The sequence below is a fragment of the Diabrotica virgifera genome, chromosome 4 (assembly GCF_917563875.1).
Source record: "Diabrotica virgifera virgifera chromosome 4, PGI_DIABVI_V3a".
Lineage (NCBI taxonomy): Eukaryota > Metazoa > Arthropoda > Insecta > Coleoptera > Chrysomelidae > Diabrotica > Diabrotica virgifera.
In genome coordinates, this window is record NC_065446.1 from 102,998,720 (window position 1) to 103,021,358 (window position 22,639).

The following is a 22,639-nucleotide window of genomic DNA, read 5'->3' on the forward strand; positions in this document are numbered from 1 at the left end:
AGAGATGTAAAAAATACTATTCAATATAGATTAAAAACCAAAAAAGCTCCTGGCTATGACCTTATAACAGGAACTATCTTAAAAGAGTTACCAGATAAAGGTGTAATTATGATATACTACATATTCATAATTATGATATATAACAACTATTCAACTCCGCAATAAGGCTGAAAATTGTACCAACGCAATGGAAAATTGTTGATATAATAATGATCCATAAACATGGTAAACCACCTCACGAACATACCTCTTATCGTCCTATTAGTCTCTTACCGGTACTAGCTAAACTATTTGAGAAGCTATTAGCGACCAGGCTAATGAAGATAATAACTGATAATAATCTTTTTCCGGATCACCAGTTTGGTTTCAGAGAGAAGCATTCAACAATAGAACAAGTTCATAGAGTCGTTGATATAGTAAATAAAACTCTTGAAGAAAAAAAGTACTGTTCTGCACTTTTTCTTGACGTCAGTCAGGCTTTTGATAAAGTCTGGCATGAAGGGTTGCTCTTCAAAATAAAAATGAACGTTCCTGATTCAATGTTTACTATACTAAAATCATATTTAGAAGAAAGGTACTACCGTGTCAAGCATGAAGCAGATACATCGAAAATCTACCCTATACGATCTGAAGTCCCTCAAGGTAGTGTTCTGGGTCCTATATTATATTTAATATTTACACACGACATACCAACAAACGAAAATGTAACGACTACAACATTCGCAGATGACACAGCTATGTTAGTCACAGATGAAAATCCCGCAACAGCTACCGAATCTCCTCAAAGGCATATTAGGAACATTGAAAAGTGGACAAAGAAATGGCGAATAAAGATCAATGAATCAAAATCACAACATATCATATTTACAAAATGTCGTAAAATATCGCCTAATATAGAAATAAATAACAAAGCAATTCCACAAGCTGAAAGCGTTAAATACCTTGGTATGCACCTGGACAAAACTTTGACATGGAGAACACATATATGGAAAAAGCGCCAACAGTTAAATTTAAAATTTCGTAAACATTATTGGATACTGGGCAGAACATCGAAGTTGTCTATACGTAACAAACTGTTGGTATACAATACAATACTCAAACCGGTCTGGACCTATGGGATCCAGCTATGGGGTACAGCAGCAAAATCCAACATATCCATAATGGAAAGATTGCAATCCAAAGTGTTACGCTCTATAACAGACGCCTCATGGTTCGTGTCAAACAAAGACATTTATTGTGATCTAGAAGTACCTACGATCAGTGAAGTGATAGTTCAGTGCAGTGTTCGGTACATAAAACGCCTAGAAAGCCATCCAAATGCCCTGGCAATAAACTTGCTTGATAATAGTCAACAAACTCACAGACTAAAACGTAAAAATCCACTGGACCTTATTTATAAATAAGCTTTATACCTCACCGTAATTGTGTTTATATTTTAGATATATGTATTGTTTGTAAATGTAAAATGTATGTTTGTATGTAGCATATTATCGGAATGTCATGTTTGTTCCATACTAGAGGTCCAGTCATTGGACTGACCTCTCTAACGTCAATTCTTTTTTATTTCAAACCCCAAAGACGCTTATTGTTAGAATTTTTATAACTAACAGATTGCTAAATAAACGTTTCGAAAAAAAAAAAAAAATTGTTCTTAATATATTTGCTTAAGTTGTTATTAGTTCTGAAAGCTGGTGATATTCCTTTCTTTTTTATGTATCTGGCTATTTTTGTTGTTATCTTGCCAGTATATGTGATAGAGCAGAAGGTACTGGGTTCTTTCTGTGGTGGTGGATAGACTAATTTCAGGGCTTTCTTATGGAGTTTTTGGTTTAAAATTTTGTTAACTGTTCGTTATAGCCATTGTTTACTGCTATTTGTCTAATGATGTTCAGATCTATTTTATCTAAAACTAAACCTAACAATGAACAAGGAACAAAAAATTTGTATTTATAAAAAATACCTTGTGAATGCGACCAATTTTATTTAGGCGAAACATCAAGACACATGTTAGAATAAGTAAACATCAGTTTTATATTAAAAATAGTGAATTTGATAGATCTCAAAAATATGTCAACACGCATGGGACAATGAATATAGAGTTCAGTGGAAAGATTCAAGAATAGTCCTGAAAGAAACAGATAGTAAAAAGAGAAAAATCAAAGAAGCGGCTCTAATTATGCTAAATGAAACCAATTGTGTCTCAAATTCCTCGGTGGAATGCAGTAGGATCTGGTTACCCATACTAAAAGAGGAAGTCAATAGAAAGAAAATACCACGATTAGTAAGTCAATAACATATCGAGGATAGTACATAATTTATATTTTAGTAAGTAAATTTAATGAAAAATTTGTCTTGGTAAAAGGTATCTTTATTTAAAAAGCCCATAAAAGGGCTACAAATATTAAAACAAAACGTTTTCGCTCTGTAACAAGAGCATCATCAGTGTAACAAGAACATGCTAAGCTACCCAAAAATACTAAGGTTAAAACGTTTTAAAAATAGACTAATGCCTGGTTGCACCAACAAATTTTAAGCTCCAGCTTATCCCACCTCAGCTTATAGATTGGGCCGCGTAAATAGTCTCACGTACGTTGCCCCATAATTTTCGATTATTATCATCTCAATCCACGTGGTAATCCATTGTGGCAAGCTGAACATTGATCTAAGACTTAACAGTGCAACGCGTATGTTTCGTAAACTGAGCTTAAGCTACGTCTTAAGCGTAAGATATGTTGGGGCAACCAGGATAAATGTCTTATATAAATAGATACATAATAAAATCCAAAGGATGGATATAATTCCTATGGATATGGCCTTAGGGCAACATATAACTCCCAAAGTGACTCCCTTTTACCAAGACAAAGGACCAGGCAACACTCCTTATGGAAAAGTGGTCCCGGTCAAATTTGATGAAAGTTTGGTCAATGATACTTCTTGATGTGTAGATTAAAAAAGTCCATGGCACCTGGGTCTGAATAACTACTATTCTCGAGTTACAGCCTTCTGAAGTTATTGGACTCGAGTGCTCGGTTTACGTTAATTGCACTAATTTACGGTCAAGTGAACAAAAATATTTATTATTAGAAGAAGAGAAACTCATGTTCTTCATACATACTTGCGTGTTGTATATGAATTCGTGGTCAAAAATAGTTGGATTGTATTTTAGTCTTCAGAAAACATCCGAAAAGTCTTCAGAAACTAAAGAAGTGCGGTATAAAATGTGCTGCTAGATCGATATAAGCATTATCATGTTTTCATGAATACTTCTCAGTTATGGAATACCAGCAAAACTGCAGTTCCGCCTTATCTTTAGAAAAATACTGAACAGTGGCGGATCTAGGGGGATGGGGGTAATTTCACTCGTAACATGTTCCAGAATAATTAAAGAAAAAATTGTTGAAACATCAAAAAATACGTTAGTTGACATGAAACTTGTCCCGCGTATCAGATATAAGACAGGTAGAGAACATGGACTTGATTTCAATACAAAAAAAAAACAAAGTACCTGGTAGTTTGTAAATGCTAAATATTAATTAAAATTGTCTATTAACATTTTGCTGATTTCGTTTAGATGCATCATACGTCGTGTTAACTAACGACCTGTCAGGATACTTAACATTGGGTTGATGTCTTGCAAAGCCATAACACACTGGTGACATGAGCACAAGTACCTACAGTTCTCGCACCAGATTGACAGGTACAGTAGTACCTGTTAATCGGTTCTTCTACAGGCTCATCTTCATCATTATCTTCATCAACCGTATAGGAAATGAATACTTAGTGTTTTGTAGCTTGCCGAAACCTAGAAAATATTCGAACTCTTATGAATCCTGGTTCATCCATAATCTCATCAATTTGAAACTCTTTGTCATTTTCTCTTATTATTTTATCTTGTATGTAAGATGGTGCCAGTTTAATTTGATATATCCCAATCGTAAGGTCTTTTAGGTAGTCTAAGTCGAAAACAGGAAAGTTAGCAAAATCATGATTATGAAGCCTTCTCCATTGACCATTTCTTCTAATCAGATTATCAGTCTCAACTCTAGCTTGTACAACATTGGGAATTAGTAACCTCTGTAATAGAGATTACGGTGGGCAGGGCACGTGGTCCGCATGCATGAGAATAGAATCCCCAGAAAATTGCTGAATGCAAGAATGCAGGGAAGAAGACCGGTTGGAAGACCTAAAAAGAGATGGGAAGACGAAGTCGATGAGGATGCCAGGAACTTCCTGGGAACGCGTTCATGGAAAAGAACAGCGGTAAATCGAAATGATTGGAGAAGCTTATTGAAGGAGGCCAAGGCTCGATTTGGGCTGTAGTGCCATTGGATGGATGGAACCTCTGTAATAACTGTTCAGCTGCTTCAGCTGTAGCACCTTGCATGTGGATCGGTGGGTGATACTTATTTAATAGTGATATAAAAATCATTTAGTTTTTTTGCATGGTGCATGTTTATAGGATTGGCAAAGAATTTAAAGACAGAGCGTAAATGACCATTTTTTCTTCCTTCTACAATCCATCGATTTTTCGTAATAATGCGTGAGTTATTAGCATCTTCAGTTAAAAGTTGCTTTTGTCCACGTGACAAAAGGACTGGCATCTTATGTTCGATACCTAGTAATTGTAAAAATGGTATACAATCTCGATATCCTCTGTCTACTAGGAGTATGTCTCCATTTTGGAACCAATCTCTTAAATAATTTCCATCTCTGTTAAATTCATGTTGAAGAATGTTGGCATCATTATTGTACGAATCAGAAAAGTATGGTCCAAAAATCGATAAAATATAGCCATCAGGTGCTACAACTAATGTTGGTTTTAAAACATGTCTACTTTTATGCATTGAATAAGATTGTAGAAGTACTTGAAAACAGTTGCTTTTATGTAAGTAGGCCTATGTTGTATCTAATAATGCAATCAGTTTTGGTTCATTCTGATTCGGATTGTTCAAAATATTAGAGTAAACCGTTACATGTTTCTGAATGAATTGATTCCTTGGTATAGCTTGGTATTCCTGGTGGTATTATATATATTTTTATTCAACGTATACAAAATATAATGTGCAATTTCTTCACGTTTGCCCCCCCCCTAAAAATTTTTATATGGGCGCTCGTGCTCTGGGCCTACGTCTTATCGTCACACTATCCGCTCTTTGGTTATAAATGTGTTTTGATGGCTGCATCTCGTTCATTTTCGTTAAATAAAGTTTTTTCATTAATTCTGGAACATGTTACCGGTGGAATTACCCCTATCCCCCCTAGATCCGCCACTGTTTAGTAGCTTTCTAAAGATAAGGCGAAACTGCAGTTTTGCTGGTATTGCATAACTGAGAAGCATTCATGAAAACATGATAATGCTTATACCGATCTAGTAGGTAGCACATTTTATACCGCACTTCTTTAGTTTTCTGAAGACTTTTCGGAGGTTTTCTGAAGACTAAAATACGATTCAATTATTTTTGACCACGAATTCATATACAACACGCAAGTATGTATGAAGAACATGAGTTTCTCTCCTTCTAATAATAAATATTTTCGTTCACTTGGCCGTAAATTAGTGCACTTAAAGTAAACCGTGTACTCGAATCCAATAACTTCAGAAGGCTGTAACTCGAGAATAGTAGTTATTCAGACCCAGGTGCCATGGACATTTTTAATCTACACATCAAGAAGTATCATTGACCAAACTTTCATCAAATTTGACCGGGACCACTTTTCCATAAGGAGTGTTGCCTGGTCCTTTTTCATTCAATTTACTTGTATACACTATACAGCGAGCAACAGGAAATTCTTCCTTGTGGATATTTATATTTTAGTATTATTTATATATCTATGTATTATTAATATTACTTTTAATTTAAAATAACTTACATATAAAATCAGAGTTAGGTGTTAGTTTTGAGAGTAAACTGACTGTAAGAATAAATACTTACAATGTCGGGATAGTATCGTGAGTTTTTTTCCTGGTTTTTTCTCGTGATTTACTATGGAATCACTAACACGACAATTTTACTGTCACCATTGCATGTGGTTGTCTTTTTAAAGACAAATAATGACATGCTATGATTTTTTTGTGACGGATATTCTTGAGTTAAAGTTGATTTCATGTAATTGAATGAACTATCTTTCAATAAAGTCGTCCCAGGAATGCAACTCATAAATATTGGCAATATCATTTTAAAGTCTTATCTTTTAAAATGTATAATACAGTGATGAGCGCACTAATAACCGGCACAATAACGCAAAAGATGGAAAACATATTAAGTTGTGAGATAAAAAGAAATGAAACTAGTGGAGGTGGGAAATTTAGCGATAAAAACCTATAACTTTATATTCTATTTATTGTTTCTCACCTTTAGACGTATCGTACGAGTTTGGCAACTGCTACTGTGACAGTGACAGTTTTAGTTGACATATTCCTCTGATACGTCTAAAGATGGGAAACAATATATATATAATGTAACTTTATAGGTTTTTATCGCTAAATTTCCCACCTCCACTAGTTTAATTTCTTTTTATATCACAACTTAATATGTTTTCCATCTTTTGCGTTATTTTGCCGGATATTAGCGTGCTCATCGCTGTATATGTCTGAATTGCCGATATGAATGGGTCAGGTTAAATTAAATTATTAGAAGAATTTTTTTACTAAGCAACAACATTTTTGTTTAATTTAGTAATATTTTGTATTTTGATAACGACGTCCGAGTCGGAAGTCGAACCGTCAATAAAATCATTTTTTAAGTTAAAAATTGTGGCTTATTTCCCAGTTAGAATGGTAAATTACATAAATGCCACAAAGAAATAGCTTCAGACCAATGTCTATATTTGTATATAAGTCTAATCCTATTTATTATCATTCATATCATACACATTACTTATTGTGGATTATCTTTTAATTTGTGGAAGGAAATAAGCACGTTTACTGATGATAAGATATACAATATACAGTGCGGTAATATGTACATGCTCACAACAAAAATTATGAAAACACAAAACCAATTGAAAAACAAGCAGATACATTTAACCTTTAACTACACGCGTTGGCGTATTTTGTACGCCAGATATAAGAATTCTACTGCAAATATATTTAAAAATTTATTTTTGACCTTGTTTATCTATCTGACCTATCACTGGAATGTGCTTTACAATTGGTTTTAGTTTCGTTATAATCTACGTTTTGGGAAGATCGTAATTTACAGTTTATTATTAATTTATTGTTTCCGGTGGTGGACAATATACGCTACGATTATAGTAATATAAGTACATCTTTCAATTGTTTTTGGTCATTATGGCACAAAATATATGTTTCTTTATAACAATACTTTTTTTCATGTAAAAAATCACATTTCAAAAATTTTTTTATTAGTAATTTTATTTATCATGGAATCAGATTCCAGTTATAAATCCCAATTGGCTTGCTGAGAAGGAAGTCCAAGTATTCGATGATGCCGAATAAGGTTTATAAAAAACAACTAAGACTATTTTTCAAAAAAAAAACAAATCCGCTGTTTTCTTGTGACGCATAAAGTACGCCACGCGTGTAGTTATGTTATAACTTGATGCGCGGGTAGTTAAAGGTTAAAAGAATATATTCTAAAGATATTAAAGGAATTAAAAAAAGAATGTGTGTGTACTTTCTAAGCACGCAAAAAGTTATACTTCTATTATATGATTTCTACGAAATAAATATACTTTAAACAGTTTATTTGTATTTCATTTAAATATTAAACTAATTTTAATACTGACTACTTTCCATAATTTTTATTAAAACAATACCGAACAATAAAAAAAGAATAGGAAACATTTGGATTTGAACCCGGGACCTCTCGATATGTAGTCGAATGATCTACGACTGACTTATAATCGCTCTATTTACATGATTTCTCGGACATAGTGACAAATAGATCAAGTGAAGTATAAATATAAAAATGATTTATTAATACTTATTATCTTATTCCCGAGGAAGACAAATCCAAAATCACAAAAATTATAATGAATATATTTACTAAAAACACTAATATATTCTTTTCACACCTTATTTGCATTGATATATTATATACATAACTTGAAATATTTAGCAACTAACTCCATACTGTCTGTTTGCGCACGCGCGTGTGGTTTTATAAAAATTCACTCTCAACATTTTTCCCAATCGCGCCTAAAGCAGTATAACTTCAAAAACGGAAGAGCCTCTCGCTTTTAATATGGAGCTAAAGGGGTAAGAAATGGCCATATGGCCAATGGCCTCGAATTATCGCATATAATGCCAATAGGTTGCTGAATCATCAGTAACAACTACAAGCAATCTTTAATATTGAAAAAATTTATCTGCCTTGTCTCTAAAACAAATCAGTCCTAGGATTTTATAAATCAGTCCTATATTAAATTTACAGGATAAAAAGTAGGTATATCACACAATACATCCTAACGTACCATTATTGGCTTCTTCTTCTTTTTGTGTTGACATGACTCTGTCTGTTTTTCAATGTGCCTCCAGTAGGTTGTCATTCCATCGTTTTCGTGGTCTTCCCGTTTTTCTATTGGGGAAAAGATTTTCACCTTCTTTACTATTCTACTTATTGTCATTCGGCTTATATTATGATCGTTACATTCTATTTTTCTCTTTCTTACACAGTCCTTAATGTTCTTAGTGTTTCTCATCTCTGCTGTGTCTAGCATTCTTTTTGTCCTCTCTCTGTCTCTGATTATGCCTTTATTTATATCCCGATATTTTTATTTCTCCATATGGTTTCATTCAGGCATCCTGATGCTCCGTTTGCTCTATTCATTTCATCTGCCACTTCTGTTTCAAGCTTTTTAAACTTCAAGATATTTAAACTCCATCACTTGCTGTATTGTCTGAGCCTCCAGCTCTCATTCACTTTTTAGTAGATTTGGTATTATAACCATGCATTTTGTCTTTTTTTGGGGAAATTAACATTTTCAATTTTCTGGAAGTTATATTAAATTGGTGCAACATTCGTTGTAAATCATCTTCACTTTATGATCCTTTTTAATAAAAAAAGAACACCCCATAACAACATAATATAAATATTGCAGGTAAAGGTGGAGAATTGAATTCAATGCAGCTGGAAATACACAAAATGGAAATTATTTACGGACAACTTAAAAAGGCACAGGAAAAATTGGTGAAGGACATGGAGTACTGCATATCTCGAAGAGATAAGATTTTTTATTCCTCCGAAGCAATTCAGTCAATGCATGGAGATAAAGTAAGTCAAATTTATATAATTGCACTTTTCTTATAATATGCCGATTTCTCTGCGTTTATTGAAGACGTTTCGTATATGAATCCATACATATTTATCAGTTCATCTTACAAAGATATTCAGCTCAAAAAAGATTTTTAGGTTTCCCTCTATTTCTCTAAATTAGCAAATGGTTTGCTACCTATAATGCTTTCCACTTTATCAATTTCTTCTAGCTTTTGTTCTCGATTGTGTCGATTTATAGTCGAAGTTATATTGTCGAACTTTAGCCAATTTGTTGGTATTTGACTACATTTGGTTCTTCTTACAAAACAATTATGAGTTCCGAAAGAACGTTAATGATTGTTTCATCGATTTCGAGAAGGCACTAGTCCGAGTACAACACGATACACTTTTAGATTGCCTGCGGGCAGCAGGACTTGACCACTACGATATAAGACTGCTAAAATACTTATATTACAATCAAGTAGCCTCTATCGCAAGTTGGAGATAGTCGTACTGAAAAACTACCCCTCAAACGTGGAGTACGACAGGGTTGTGATTTGTCATCCAGTCTTTTTAATCTGTACTCCGAAGAAATCTTTAGGGAGGCTTTGGACGACAAACAAGAGGGAGTAAGACTGGGCTGAGAAGTAATCAACAATATCAGATACGCTGAAGATACAGTCATTCTTACAGTAAATTTACAAGATATCCAGACATTAGTAAATCTAGTCAGGGAAGCAAGTTGTCGAATAGGCCTAAAAATCAATACATATTTCAAAGACAAAGTGGATGGCAGTTGAAAAGATTAATGCTGATCAAGGTGTGCTTTCTCTTGATGTAGAGGATATAGAATGGGTAAACCATTTTAAATACCTTGGCAGTTGGTGAAATTGAGTACTTAGCGAACTGAGTACATAGCGGGGCTCAATAAAGAATCTAAACCCCTACTTAAAAGATATGAACGGCTATATGAAGAAGACCCTTTCTCGGAAGCAACAGTACAAGCTGGGGAGGAAATGTTACATGCGATATTTGCCAACAGAACGGAAAGGTGGTGCAAGCTGGTCACGAGTCTGGACATGAAACAAAACAGCAGACGTGCCTGGAAGCTGATTCGGAATTTTGGCAATGATCCCACTGCTCCGGCAGTCAACATGACAGAAGTCCACCCGATCAGATAGCCCATCGTCTTCTAATGAACGGTAAGACGACATCAAGAAAGAACAAGGTGAGAGCTCAACGGAATATCGAAGAAGAAAGAGATGTTCTAGGTACCTCTTTTTGTCTAGAGGAGATGAGAGGCGCGATCCACCAAATGAAAGATAATAAAGCGGCTGGCCTGGACGACATACGAACAGAACAAATAAAGAACTTTGGACTAAAAACCGTAGAGTGGCTCGTAAAAATGATGAATTGCTGCATCCGTACATTACAAATCCCCAAAGTCTGGAGGAAAGCTGGAGTGGTAGCCATCTTAAAACCAGGGAAGGATCCGGCGGATACAAAGAGTTTTATACCCGTCTCTCTTTTGTGCCACCTTTTCAAAGCATTGGAAAGAATGATACTGAACCGGATCGCTGAATATGTGGAGACTAAAATTATTCCAGAACAAGCAGGATTCAGACCCGGAAAGTGCTGCTGCAGTCAAATTCTTAATCTCATCCAACATATTGAAGATGGTTTTGAAAGGAAAGAAATAAATAACAGGAGTGGCGTTCATATACCTAACTGCCGCCTATGACACAGTTAACCATCAACGGCTACTCGCAAAACTCTACGAATTACAAAGGATTTCCGACTAACAAGGTTAGCGAAATGTTTCCTCCAGAATAGACAATCTACGTAACGCTCCAGTCCAAGAACAGTCGGTGGAGGGACCAAAAAAATGGGCTACCACAGGGAAGTGTCCTCGCGCCGATTCTATATAACATATACACCAACGAAACCCATACACCAACAAACAAGGCAATTTATTTACGCTAATGATACAGCAGTGGCAGCTCAGGGAAGAACCTTCAATGAAGTCGAAGTGAAACTGACACAACCACACACTCTCCGCACTTTTGCCTTAGCATTATGTTTTTCGGCCGGTCGGCCGCGGAGTTTGGAGCACCAGTATGGGAAAACTCTGCTCACGCAAAGAACGTCGACGTGGCTCTAAATGAAATGGTTCGTATAAAATCGGGTTGCCCGAAACCGACACCTATCGAAGAGGTATACCCCATAGCTGGGATTGCTCCTCCATCTATCAGGAGGAAGGTCACGTCAGAGGTAGAACGAAAAAAAGCAGGAGACGGACCGAAGACACCCCCCTTATATGACCACCAAACTCAGCCAAGCAGACTAAGATCTCGGAAAAGCTTCCTGAAAATATCAAGATCCATCCCCGAAGCGCCAGAGACGCGCCGAATACACCTACGGCAAGCGTCAGCTACCTCCCTCAGAGGAAATGGCTGCTGGACACAATTTACTGTATCCGAATTTACCATAACCTGAAAAAATGGGGATACCAGGAGGACGATACCTGCGACTGTGACGCGGTTCAGACCAGCCGACATCTACTATCATGCACAGAGATGAGAGAGAGCTGCGCAGAAGAAGACTTGATTATAGCAAATGACAGGGCCATCTATGTGGCCAACCATTAGAAATACAGAATTTAAAGTTGTTGGTGTTCCGGATACTGAAAGTAAGTAAGTTGGTGAAATGTCAATTGTGACTCTGATGAAGAGAATAGCCAGGATCGAAATATCAGGTAAAGCTTTTATAACCTGGAAACCATTTTTATGTAACCGAAACTTGCCGATGACTGATGAATATTCGCGAGAAGGTCTTGAAATGTTATGTATGGTCTATCTTATGTTATAGTATGGTTGTGAGACATGGACGAAAAACCACGATGCTAAACAAATTTGAAGCATTCGAATTGTGGTGCTATCGACGAATCCTAAAGATATCGCGGGTTTCGCGCACTTCCAAAGAAGATGTTCTCCAAATGATAATTCAGAACGTCTGCCCATAAACATCATAAAGAGGAAAAAAACAGAATATTTGGGCCATATAATTAGAGGACCTAAATACCATCTACTTCGCCTTATAATACAGGGAAAGTGGAGGGAAAGAGATGGATTCGTCGAAAGAAACTTTCATGGTTGCGTATATTAGACAATCTATGGTTCCACAGTAGAAGAATTATTTCACGCAGCTGCCGATAAAGAAAGGTTTCAGAAAATTGTAAACATGATGACGGCCAACGTCTGAATACGGACACGGCACCTAAAGAAGAAGAAAATTTCTGTAGTAGGCGAAGCATCTGCGAATACTTTCCGCAGAGCTGGTATACTATATATTTTCATACTTTAAATATGTAGAGTGCAATATATTTCATAGTGTTAGTCATTTAGACGCATTCAAAAAACCAACGTTTTACTTGGTATTCGTGATAATAAGTGGTTTCCCTTATCTGTAGTTATCTGCTACACATTCTTATTTTATTGTTGCATTTACAATAAACACAATACATTAAGCTGGGATTACATGAGATCATCATATATTTTCATTCCTACTTATTTTGTTCATAACAAATAAAATTTAATAAAAGTGTTGAAATGTAATTATGGAATATCTAGCAGGGCCTACTATCGGTAAAATCTTTATGTTGGTAATTTTTATCAAATGAGGATTTAGTCAATTTTTTCATGACTTCTATTAGCCTTCTTCTTATTATTGTCTAGACAGGCCTCTGTATGTTTTTTAATCTGCTTATAGTAAGTTGTCATTCCATCGTTTTCGTGGTCTTCCCAGCTTCCCACTGATCGTCTTCCTATTGGGGAACCGTCTCTCTCCGTCCTTACTACTTTATTTGTTGTCATTCGACTTAGTATGTGGTCCTCCATTCTACTCTTCGATTTTTTTACCCAGTTATTAATGTGGTCCAACTTGCATCTCCGTCGTATATCTGCACCTCTAGCTCTATCCCATATCCCATAGTGTCTTACCATTGATTTTTCGAAAGATTTTCATCTCTGCTGTTTCTAGCATTCTTTTTGTCCTCTCTCTCTCTGTATCAGGTCGTGTTTCTGCCGAGTATGTCATCATTGATCTGATGACTGTTTTGTAAATTCTGCCTTTATTTCTTTTCCGATATTTTTATTGTTCCATTCAGGCAGCATGCGGCTTTGTTTGCGTTATTCACTTGATCTTCCACTTTTGTTTCGAGCTTTCCGTAGCTAGATAGTATGATGCCTAGATATTTAAGCTCCATGACTTGTTCTATTACGGTTATTCTAGCGGTTATATTGAATTGGTGCAGCATACGTTGTAAATCATCTTCACGTTTGCATCGTCTGCATAACAGATTATTTTAAGTTGTTTTTTGGTATCATTTTTTAGTAGTTCTTACTTTTTTTATTTCTAATATTCTAATAACTAATTTTATATGTCTTATATATGTATACAAGAATATCGTGAAGGGCAGTGACAAGTAGAAACTTTTATGAACATAAGCTAATTACAAACTCTAACTCAAATTTTGTTTTCCATTATTTCTAACAGCTTTTTAAATTTTATGTTGCAGAAAGGCGACCCGACTGAAAAAATAAGAATGAATCTAACGAAAAAACTCGACAATATGAAAAATCAAATAAAGAGAGTCGAAAACGATATCGAAACAACAAAGAAAAAGATTACAGCGGAAGAAAAAGCAAAAGCAGAACATTCAAAGAAGATAAGTTATATTAAGACACGTGAACGGTCGATACATGGCCATCTAGAAGTACTCAAAAAAGAACTTGAAGAAACAAAAATCAGCAGGGAGCTAAAATTCGAACTGTTAGTGCTCAATCAACGGAAAGCTGTTCTGTATAGACAGATAGTTAAAAAACAATCACCATATGTAGTTTACAAAAAGAACGATGACTTGGTAAATGAATATAACAAAGCCAAAGGTGTTAACGAAAGGTTGAAAAAAATTACAGGTAATTTGCGCCGAGATTTTCCGGACAAGGTTTACGTGTTATGTAGAATAGAAAATATGTTAGGGGTAGTTTCTTTATGTATGTATGGGTAATACTTTCCTTTATATTTATATTTACACAATATTTGCAAATATACTGTCATTATTGCACAAATCATTTATATATAGTCCACAACTGGCTGAAGTAAACTGGATATAGTCTAACGACTGAAGAACTCCCTGCAAGAAGAGCGTCCTAATTCAGAAACTTATGTGTTTGAGGACAAGTTCAAGTATGCTGTTTTGATTTCATTAATTTCGAATCTTTGGAAAACAAAGTTCCTGGTGACATTGCATCATTAGAAAATAAAGTTTTGGTGATTTCATATCTCTGGAAAGCAAAGTCTGTAACGAAATTTCTTCTCTGGAAAGCTAAGTCTCTGCTAACATCTCATCGGAAATAAGGTCACCTCTAATTTCGACAACAAAATATCGTCGTTAAAAGACCAAGTTGCTGCCGATATTTTGGCTTTCGGAGAAAATATGAAAGAGATGGAAAAGAAGATGAAGTAAATAGGGAAGTAAACTGAGGAATTGAACTCATTTCAGCAGAGATAAATGACGAAGAGACCAAAGGTAAATTGGACATTTGAAGGGAGTGTTCCTGTAAGGACGGAAAATCTTCATGAAAAAACTATATGAAGCAGTTCGAATCAGCTGCAAGAGCGAACGGATGGTCCGAAAAAGAAAATGCTGTAAACCTGGCTATTGCTTTTCGAGGAGATGCTTTGGATGTGTGTCAGACCAAAACCGTAGAGGAGACAGATGATTTCGAACAGGTTAAAAAGAGACTGAACATGCGATATGATCACGAACATTTGGAGCATGTCTATCAGTCGCAGTTTAAAAATCGGAAACAAAAGAGAGATAAAGCTCTTCAAGAATATGAGGTAGATATTGCCAGGTTAGTACAATACGCTTATCCAACAGCTCCCGAAGACATGACGGAAAAATTGACTGTTCAAACATTTATTGATGGTCTTCGTGATCATGAAATGCAGAGAACACTGCGATTAGCTCGAAGAAACGAAAATCAGCAGGGAACTAAAATTCGAACTGTTGGTACTCAACCAACGGAAAGCTGTTCTCTATAAACAGATTGTTAAAAAACAAACATCATATGTTGTTTACAAAAAGAACGATGACTTGGTAAATGAATATAATAAAGCCAAAAGTCAGGGCCGTGCCGTGCTATGAGGCGGTGAGGCAGTCGCATCAGGCGGCATCAATCACAACGGGGGCGGCCTAATCAGTAAAATTAAAATACAAATTGAACCATTTAATATTTAAAAATATTTATATAGGACCAAGTGTCAGCCGAAAGTACATATAAATATTATATATAGGCACAATGCTTATCTATTTCTATAAGTTCTTTGTTATTCCGACATTGACGATTTATGGATTTATGTTGAGCGCTCATCAAAGTAATTATGACCTGACAGCGTAAATCTATTATTATTTTTATATTATAAGGGCGGTGATTGTTGATACTTTGCTCATTGAAAATATTTAAATATTTAGTATTAGTTGGTCTCCAGTAGTTGCATTTGACTGTGTAGTTCGCATTTATTCAAATTCAGTTTGGTGTTTAAAAAAATCAGGTAAGTGAAATTGAAATTATTATGCTGTGATATTTCGCAAATAAAGAGTAACATTTGCATTTTGTCAAATAAAATTGCTTGGGAATATTTACATTTAACTACTTTTGCTTTGGTAGTACTTTATTTTTTACTAAATTCATTTCAATAACGCGTTGAAGAAAGACATTAAAAAACTCAATAGGCTATTTATAGTATTTATTATGTTCGCTTTCAAGCACATTTTGTTGTTGTTTTATTTGCTTTATTCAAATACTGTAATAGTATTATCATAGTTTATTATTTGCAATAACCGTCTCATCCAGTCCCGATTGCATTGTTATTTAATTGTTTTTTTACAATATGGGACAAAAAAGAAAAAAATTGTCTGGAAGTCAATATAAAAAAGATACGCATGCAGAAAGAGGGACAAGGGAGCAAATTAAGCAATGTTATGAAGGCGTTTTTGGTACAAAGATCTTGTTGAGATGAGCCGTCTACGTCATTTTGTCAATTTGACAAATAAAAATTTAGTTTTTCTGGAGCTCTCTTTCTGGAGATGAAGAAAAACAAGAAATAATAACATCAGTAGTTCCTCAAGAGCCGGGAAGCGGTATCAATAGTGGCTGCCAACAGATATTACAAGAAATTCCTACTACTGATGTTGCTTTATGGAATATTTTAAGTATGTCTTCCGAAACACGTCAAATATTAGTTGAGAGGTGTCCATATCAAATTGAAGAATTTTATTTTCTTATTATTTTCAATATAAAAAGAAAAAGAGTCGGATATAGAGGCAAGTATCTAATTTTCTAGAAGAATTGCGTGATATATCTCAAATATACTGCATAAACTTTTAGGGATTTTGAACTATTTGTGCCAAAATATCCTAATTTCCTTATACCCAAAATTAGTTGTATCAATAATTTTATTAAAACTTCCTGTCTCAGTAGCTAGTGGGGAAATAAGTTTTTCAAAATTAAAAATTATTAAACATCCTCACTAGCTGTAAAATTGTAATTTTTGAAAATGTTATTTAATGTTAATAAATTTTTCATTTAATTTTTTGTAGTCTATATGGAGTACATATATATAGTACATATATATGGAGTACATGTTTTTGTTCATTTTGTGTAGTCTAATTTAATAAAAATAAAAGTTAAGTTTCAATTTAAGGGGCGGCATTTCGAAGACTTGCATCATATTGAAAATATGTACCGCACGGCCCTGTGTACCACGAACAAACATGCACATCCACATGCATACCCATGCATGTTTATGCTATCACTTTAAAAGCAAATAACGCCTCGGTTCCTAGTTCGATTCTGAACCCAAACTGACTATCATTTATTCCTTGTCCCAGATTTTTATTTATACGACCATGTATTATTTTCAAGAATAATGTCTTCTGTATTCACTGCAGTATTTAGCGTTTGTATTTTTAGGAATAGCGCAAAAGGTGGAGATTAACCATTGTTTCGGTATAAATATGTTCTCTTTTGTATATTGTGTTAAACAAGTCTACTATAATGTCTAAGGTTTCATCATTTATACATTTTAAGTTTTCTACTGAGATTTGGCCTAGACCTACTGCTTTGCCATTTTTGCTGTTTTTAATGCCATTTTAATTTCCTCTATTAATATCTTTAGAACCACAACAGAAAGAAGCTTAAAAGAAGAAGAAAGAAGAGAAATAAAAGAAGCTCTTTAGAAGCTGAAAAGAAGATTCAACGAAATTTCTTTACAAATTACGACTGGCCACAAAATTACAAAATGTGGGACGAGAAAATATAACAGCGAAAGATTATACCAGCAACTTAAAAAATACATTCATGAGGCTGCAAGTGAAGCGTTGGGGTATAAAGACAAACATGAAACAAAAAATCAAGAATGGTGGTAGGAGAATATGCAAACGTTAGTAAACAAGAAGAAAACTGCTTATCAGAAATGGATGTCAACAAGAAAGGAGGAAGATCACAAGAGATATACAACATTAAAAGTAAATCGAGATGTAAAAAGAGAAGTAGTGAAAAGTAAGAATGAGATGTGGGATCGAAAATGCGGGAAAGTGGATAGGTATATGGGTGGAGCAAGAGTTGGGCAAGCGTGTAAGGTGATAAAGTCTCTCCGGAAAGAAGGAAAGGAAAAAGCTAACATAAAGTTAATAGATCTGAAACAGTGGAAACACCATTATGAAGTCTTACTGACAGAAGATAGATGTAAATTCCAAGAGATCGAAATGGAAGAATCATCCGAACTTCACAAATAGTTGAGATAACAACCGGAGATTTAAGCGAGGCCCTCAAAAGATCGAAGAACGGTAAAGCAGCAGGACCTGGAGACATCCCAATTGAGTTGGTAAAGTATGGACCAAAAATATTACATCAGATGTTGGTTCAAGTATTTAATAAATGCTTAAAAGGACAAAATACCCCTGATGATTGGAATGTTGGATACATCAGCTCAATATACAAGAAAGGGGATAAACGCATATGCAATTACAGAGGAATAACTGTTACCAGCTCAATAGGGAGGTTGTACGGTCGAATGTCGAATAATAAAAGAAATAATAGAATCAGAATACGAAGACATATAAGAACAAAGTGGATTTCGTGCAGGAAGATCGTGCACTGATAATATATTCGTTCTGCAGCAGGTAATAGAAAAACGGAAAGCAAGGAATCTATCTACCCACCTATTCTTTGTAGATTTAGAGAAGGCATACGATACGGTACCTTTAAAAAAACTGTTTCAAACATTTACGAAAGTAGGTCTTAGTAGAGAGTATGTGGATGCAATCACAAATATATACAAAAATGCAAGACGTGTCGTTAAAGAAGGAAACCTTATATCTGAATCATTTCCAATAACAAAGGGGCTTAAACAAGGATGTTGTCCGTTTCCCACTTTATTTAAAATATATATTCAATCATCACTAGAGCAGTGGAGGAAACAAGTATCCGGAATGGGAATAGACATAGGCGGTGGTAAATGTCTAACAACTTTGTTTTTCGCAAATGATCCGGTAGTCGTAGCGAATGATGAGGAAGACATGGACTACATGTTTAGAAAACTAAAGAAAGAATATGAAAAATGGGGCCTCAATATGAATATGTCAAAGACAGATTATCTTAAAATAGGGGATGATGAAGAAGATACAGATTTAGAAATTAGAACCACAAAAACATGTAAAGAATATAAATATCTCGGATCTATAATATCTAAAGAAGGCACTACCAAAAGAGACATCGAAAACAGAACGCAGCAGAGCAAAAAAGCGGTAAACATTCTAAACTCTCTACTATGGTCTAAAGAAATAAGACACGAAATTGACAATCTATCGTACCTTGGTAGAGCCTATTATGACTTATGGGGCAGAAGTTTGGCAGATCACGAAGAAAGATCGAAAAAGAATAGAAGTAGTAGAAATGGATTATCTAAGGAGAGCGAGTGGTATATCCAAAAAAGATCACATCAGGAATGAAGATATTTAGAAGGAGGACAAATACTGTGTATTCCAGTGTAGATAGAATAATTGAAACGGGACAACTAGTGTGGTAGTGTGGTATGGTCACGTGAAACGAATGAATGAAGATAGATGGCCAAAGAAAGCTTTAAATTACATACCACAACAAAGAAGAAGAAGGGGAAGGCCTTCAGTTGCCTGGGAAGAAAATGTACGGCACATCATGAGAGATAGAACCATCAAAGAAGACGAATGGATGGACAGAAAAAGATGGCGATCGAAATGCGAGAAGCATAGGAATGTAGGAACCTCGCTTATAGATAGATAGAACCACAACATCTACTTCTACTTCCGTATGTTCTGTTCTATTGTCTTTGAACAACTCATTGATGTATTCTGTCCATCGCTTTAATCTTTTGTTAGTATTCAACACTAGTCTCCCATTTGCATCTTTCATTATTCCCTTTTCTGTTGTTGTGAGTGAATTCTTTAATTTTTTTGTGTGTTAAGACTATCATTTTCTGGTATCAACGGTCTTTTCTGGCATTTTTCTATTTCTGCGCATTGTTCTATTAACCATTTTTCTTTCGATTGCTTAATTTTGTATTTTATTTGTTTATTCACTTTTTAGTACATTGCATTATGTTTGTTTTTATGTTGACGTCCATTCTTCCATTAAATCTAAAATTTCCTCAGTCATCCATTGTTACTTTTTGTATTTGATTGGTGCCCCAATCACACATGAATACATCAATATCACATTATTTGTCGGTTTTTCATAATCATCTACGCCTTTGTGCTATTTTTTTATTATTTAATGATTTCATTCTCCATAGAAACTCCGCAGTTACACCATATTACGTTCTTTTACGATTACATAACTATATAGTAAGATATCAACGGAAACAAGCAATGAAATCACTTTGTTACGGATTCTTAAATCTGTATTTTTACCCAGGTTCAAGGATGTACCAATAATTAATTACAACCAGACTAAAGAAACTTAATTCGCTACAGTCTAAATTCACGTTAATAATATATGATCAGTAGGTATAAGTTCTAGACTCAGACTCTAGACTCTACTTGCTGTGTTCAAACTTTACTCACTATTTTTGTGTTGGCACACATTTTTCAAAAATAATTATTTAATCTGAATTTTGATAGTTTTTTTTGTATTTTTATTGTAACATGTAAAGTAAATCCAGTTGATACAAGGTATACAAATATACAAAAGAGAAACAGAATTAAAAAACTGAATGAGAGAATGTCGCAAAATAGTATGAGAACCTCCTAAATACAAATCACCAAGTAAGTTTAACCTGGAACAATTTTTCTGTAGACGTGTTTGTACCAAAAGTGCATAGAACTCACTCTAATTCACCCTGTGCCTAGGGACTAATTCACTCCTTTCTCAAAAACGCACCCCTGTAAATGTTAGCACTCCACGGTTTTTTCATATTTAGAGATCTATTGAACATATGAAACAATAAAACCCCGTTAACGTTGTAGTTCCTTTCTAAAGTACATAATCAATAGCCTATAAGTATTTCTTGTAAATTGTTATACCTATATTAAAAAAAGGAAAAATTATAATAAAAAAAACATTTTTACATTATAAAAATAGAAGGACAAAAATATATAAAAAGAATATTAAAAAAATAATAAAAAAATAATAATTAAAAAAAATTAAAAAATATCTTGAAAATATAAAAATGAATGAGGAATTTGGACAGTCCGTAGTAAAAAGCTTTCGAATTAAGTAGAGGGCTAAAGAAATATGTTGCTGTTTTTGCTGTGGAACTCAGAGAAAATCATAAAAAAATATGTTATCAAAAAAATATTTTTAAAAAATACAAAAAAAATTAGACGTGACTGCACGCCGGGGTTTGTCCTAGTTGGGTCAGAGAGAGCAGCATATGTGCCTCCTGATGAAAGACTAATAAGTTTCGAAACCGGTAGAGGTGCTTGCTGCACTCTCTGATTGAATTGGAATAATGATGCGGCTGTAGTTTCGTGTTGCAACGAAATTGAAACTGGATATTCATTTTTGATTTACATATTTACTCTGATTGGAGTACGAAGGGAACCATTCTCGTTGGAACTTTACCGCGCTGAGCAGATGGGACGTGAATTATAAATTGTAAAATTCCCTCATCTTCCTTAGTCTCAGCATCCGTTATGGCTTGCAAATTGTAGAAGCCTCGGAGGTGTTACCAGAGAAGGTTCCCATTGTTTTTAATCTGGTAGGATGTAGAGTAAAATTTTTTGATGTTGTTTTATGTGCTATTAGATTGAAAACTTAGTCTTTTGCTAGCAGTTGCCGCTAGGGCATCCATGCCATTTCGTTCGCTGCGATCCGTGACTGCACGCCGGGGTTTGTCCTAGTTGGGTCAGAGAGAGCAGCATAATATGTGCCTCCTGCCTGATGAAAGACTAATAAGTTTCGAAACCAGTAGAGGTGCTTGCTGCAAACTTTGATTGAACTGGAATAATGATGCGGCTGTAGTTTCGTGTTGCAACGAAATTGAAAATGGTTATTAATTTTTGACAAAAAGAATAATTTATTAGTAGAATTGTTTATTAGAGATTAATATTAGTAGTAGTTTTAGGATAAAATACGAAAAAATTACTAATAAAGTAAAAAATTATAAAATTGGCGAATGGATTTAGTGTCCGCAGTCATAAACAAACAACAACTTTTAAAATGGCCGTGCCAAGTTCAAGGATTGGACGAATTTTATACCAGATATTTCAATTTACATACAACCTTCAAAACTTCGAAAATTATTTATTTAGGATTTAAGTTGGTCTTGAACACTTACAAATTTTCAACAATAGAATATTTATTTTTATTGCTTTACCATCATTTTTAAGAGGCCATTAGAATAATGAAGGCAGAAGGCACTACCTATATTGGTGAACCTTCTTTACATATTACATAAAAGTTAATTCTATTTTGTTATTTATTTATTTCAAATATATTTTTATTTAAATTAAACTCGTGTTTTAATGAGTCTGTTTACGTTTTACTGTTAACTCGTGTTTTAATAAGCCCCGTACCCACTGAGCATTAATTAACATTTAACAAATCTGATCTGATTTAACAAATTTAACAAATTTGATCTTTCAACGGTTACCGGCACTCCTCCGAAAATGATTGGCTCGTTCGGTTCGGCAGATTTTTGCTCGCGAACACGTGCTGACTAGAGCAATTTGTTATAACGGGCTCTGCTCGTTCGGTGCGTTCGGAGAAAATGCTACTTCTTCTTCTTCTTATGCAATCTACTAATGGATGTTCGCGATCACGTTTGACCATTTTTCTCTATCCCTTGCAGTATGTATTAGGTGTCCTATGTTTCTT

General features: G+C 34.7%; 2 protein-coding genes across 4 annotated transcripts in view; one reads left to right on the plus strand and one right to left on the minus strand.

Annotated features, from left to right (window-relative positions):
- Positions 1–14,347, plus strand: part of LOC114326706 (coiled-coil domain-containing protein 40) — a 51,588-nt gene extending 37,241 nt beyond the window's left edge. Inside the window, exons 8-9 of the mRNA XM_050648295.1 lie at positions 9,064–9,236; positions 13,795–14,347. Of these exons, the coding sequence (XP_050504252.1) occupies positions 9,064–9,236; positions 13,795–14,286 (665 nt within the window). The 3' untranslated portion in view covers positions 14,287–14,347. The remainder of the gene's footprint in view (positions 1–9,063; positions 9,237–13,794) is intronic.
- LOC114326705 (putative leucine-rich repeat-containing protein DDB_G0290503) overlaps positions 1–22,639 on the minus strand; it is a 314,365-nt gene that overhangs the window by 67,239 nt on the left and 224,487 nt on the right. The gene's annotated exons all lie outside the window — the stretch shown is intronic.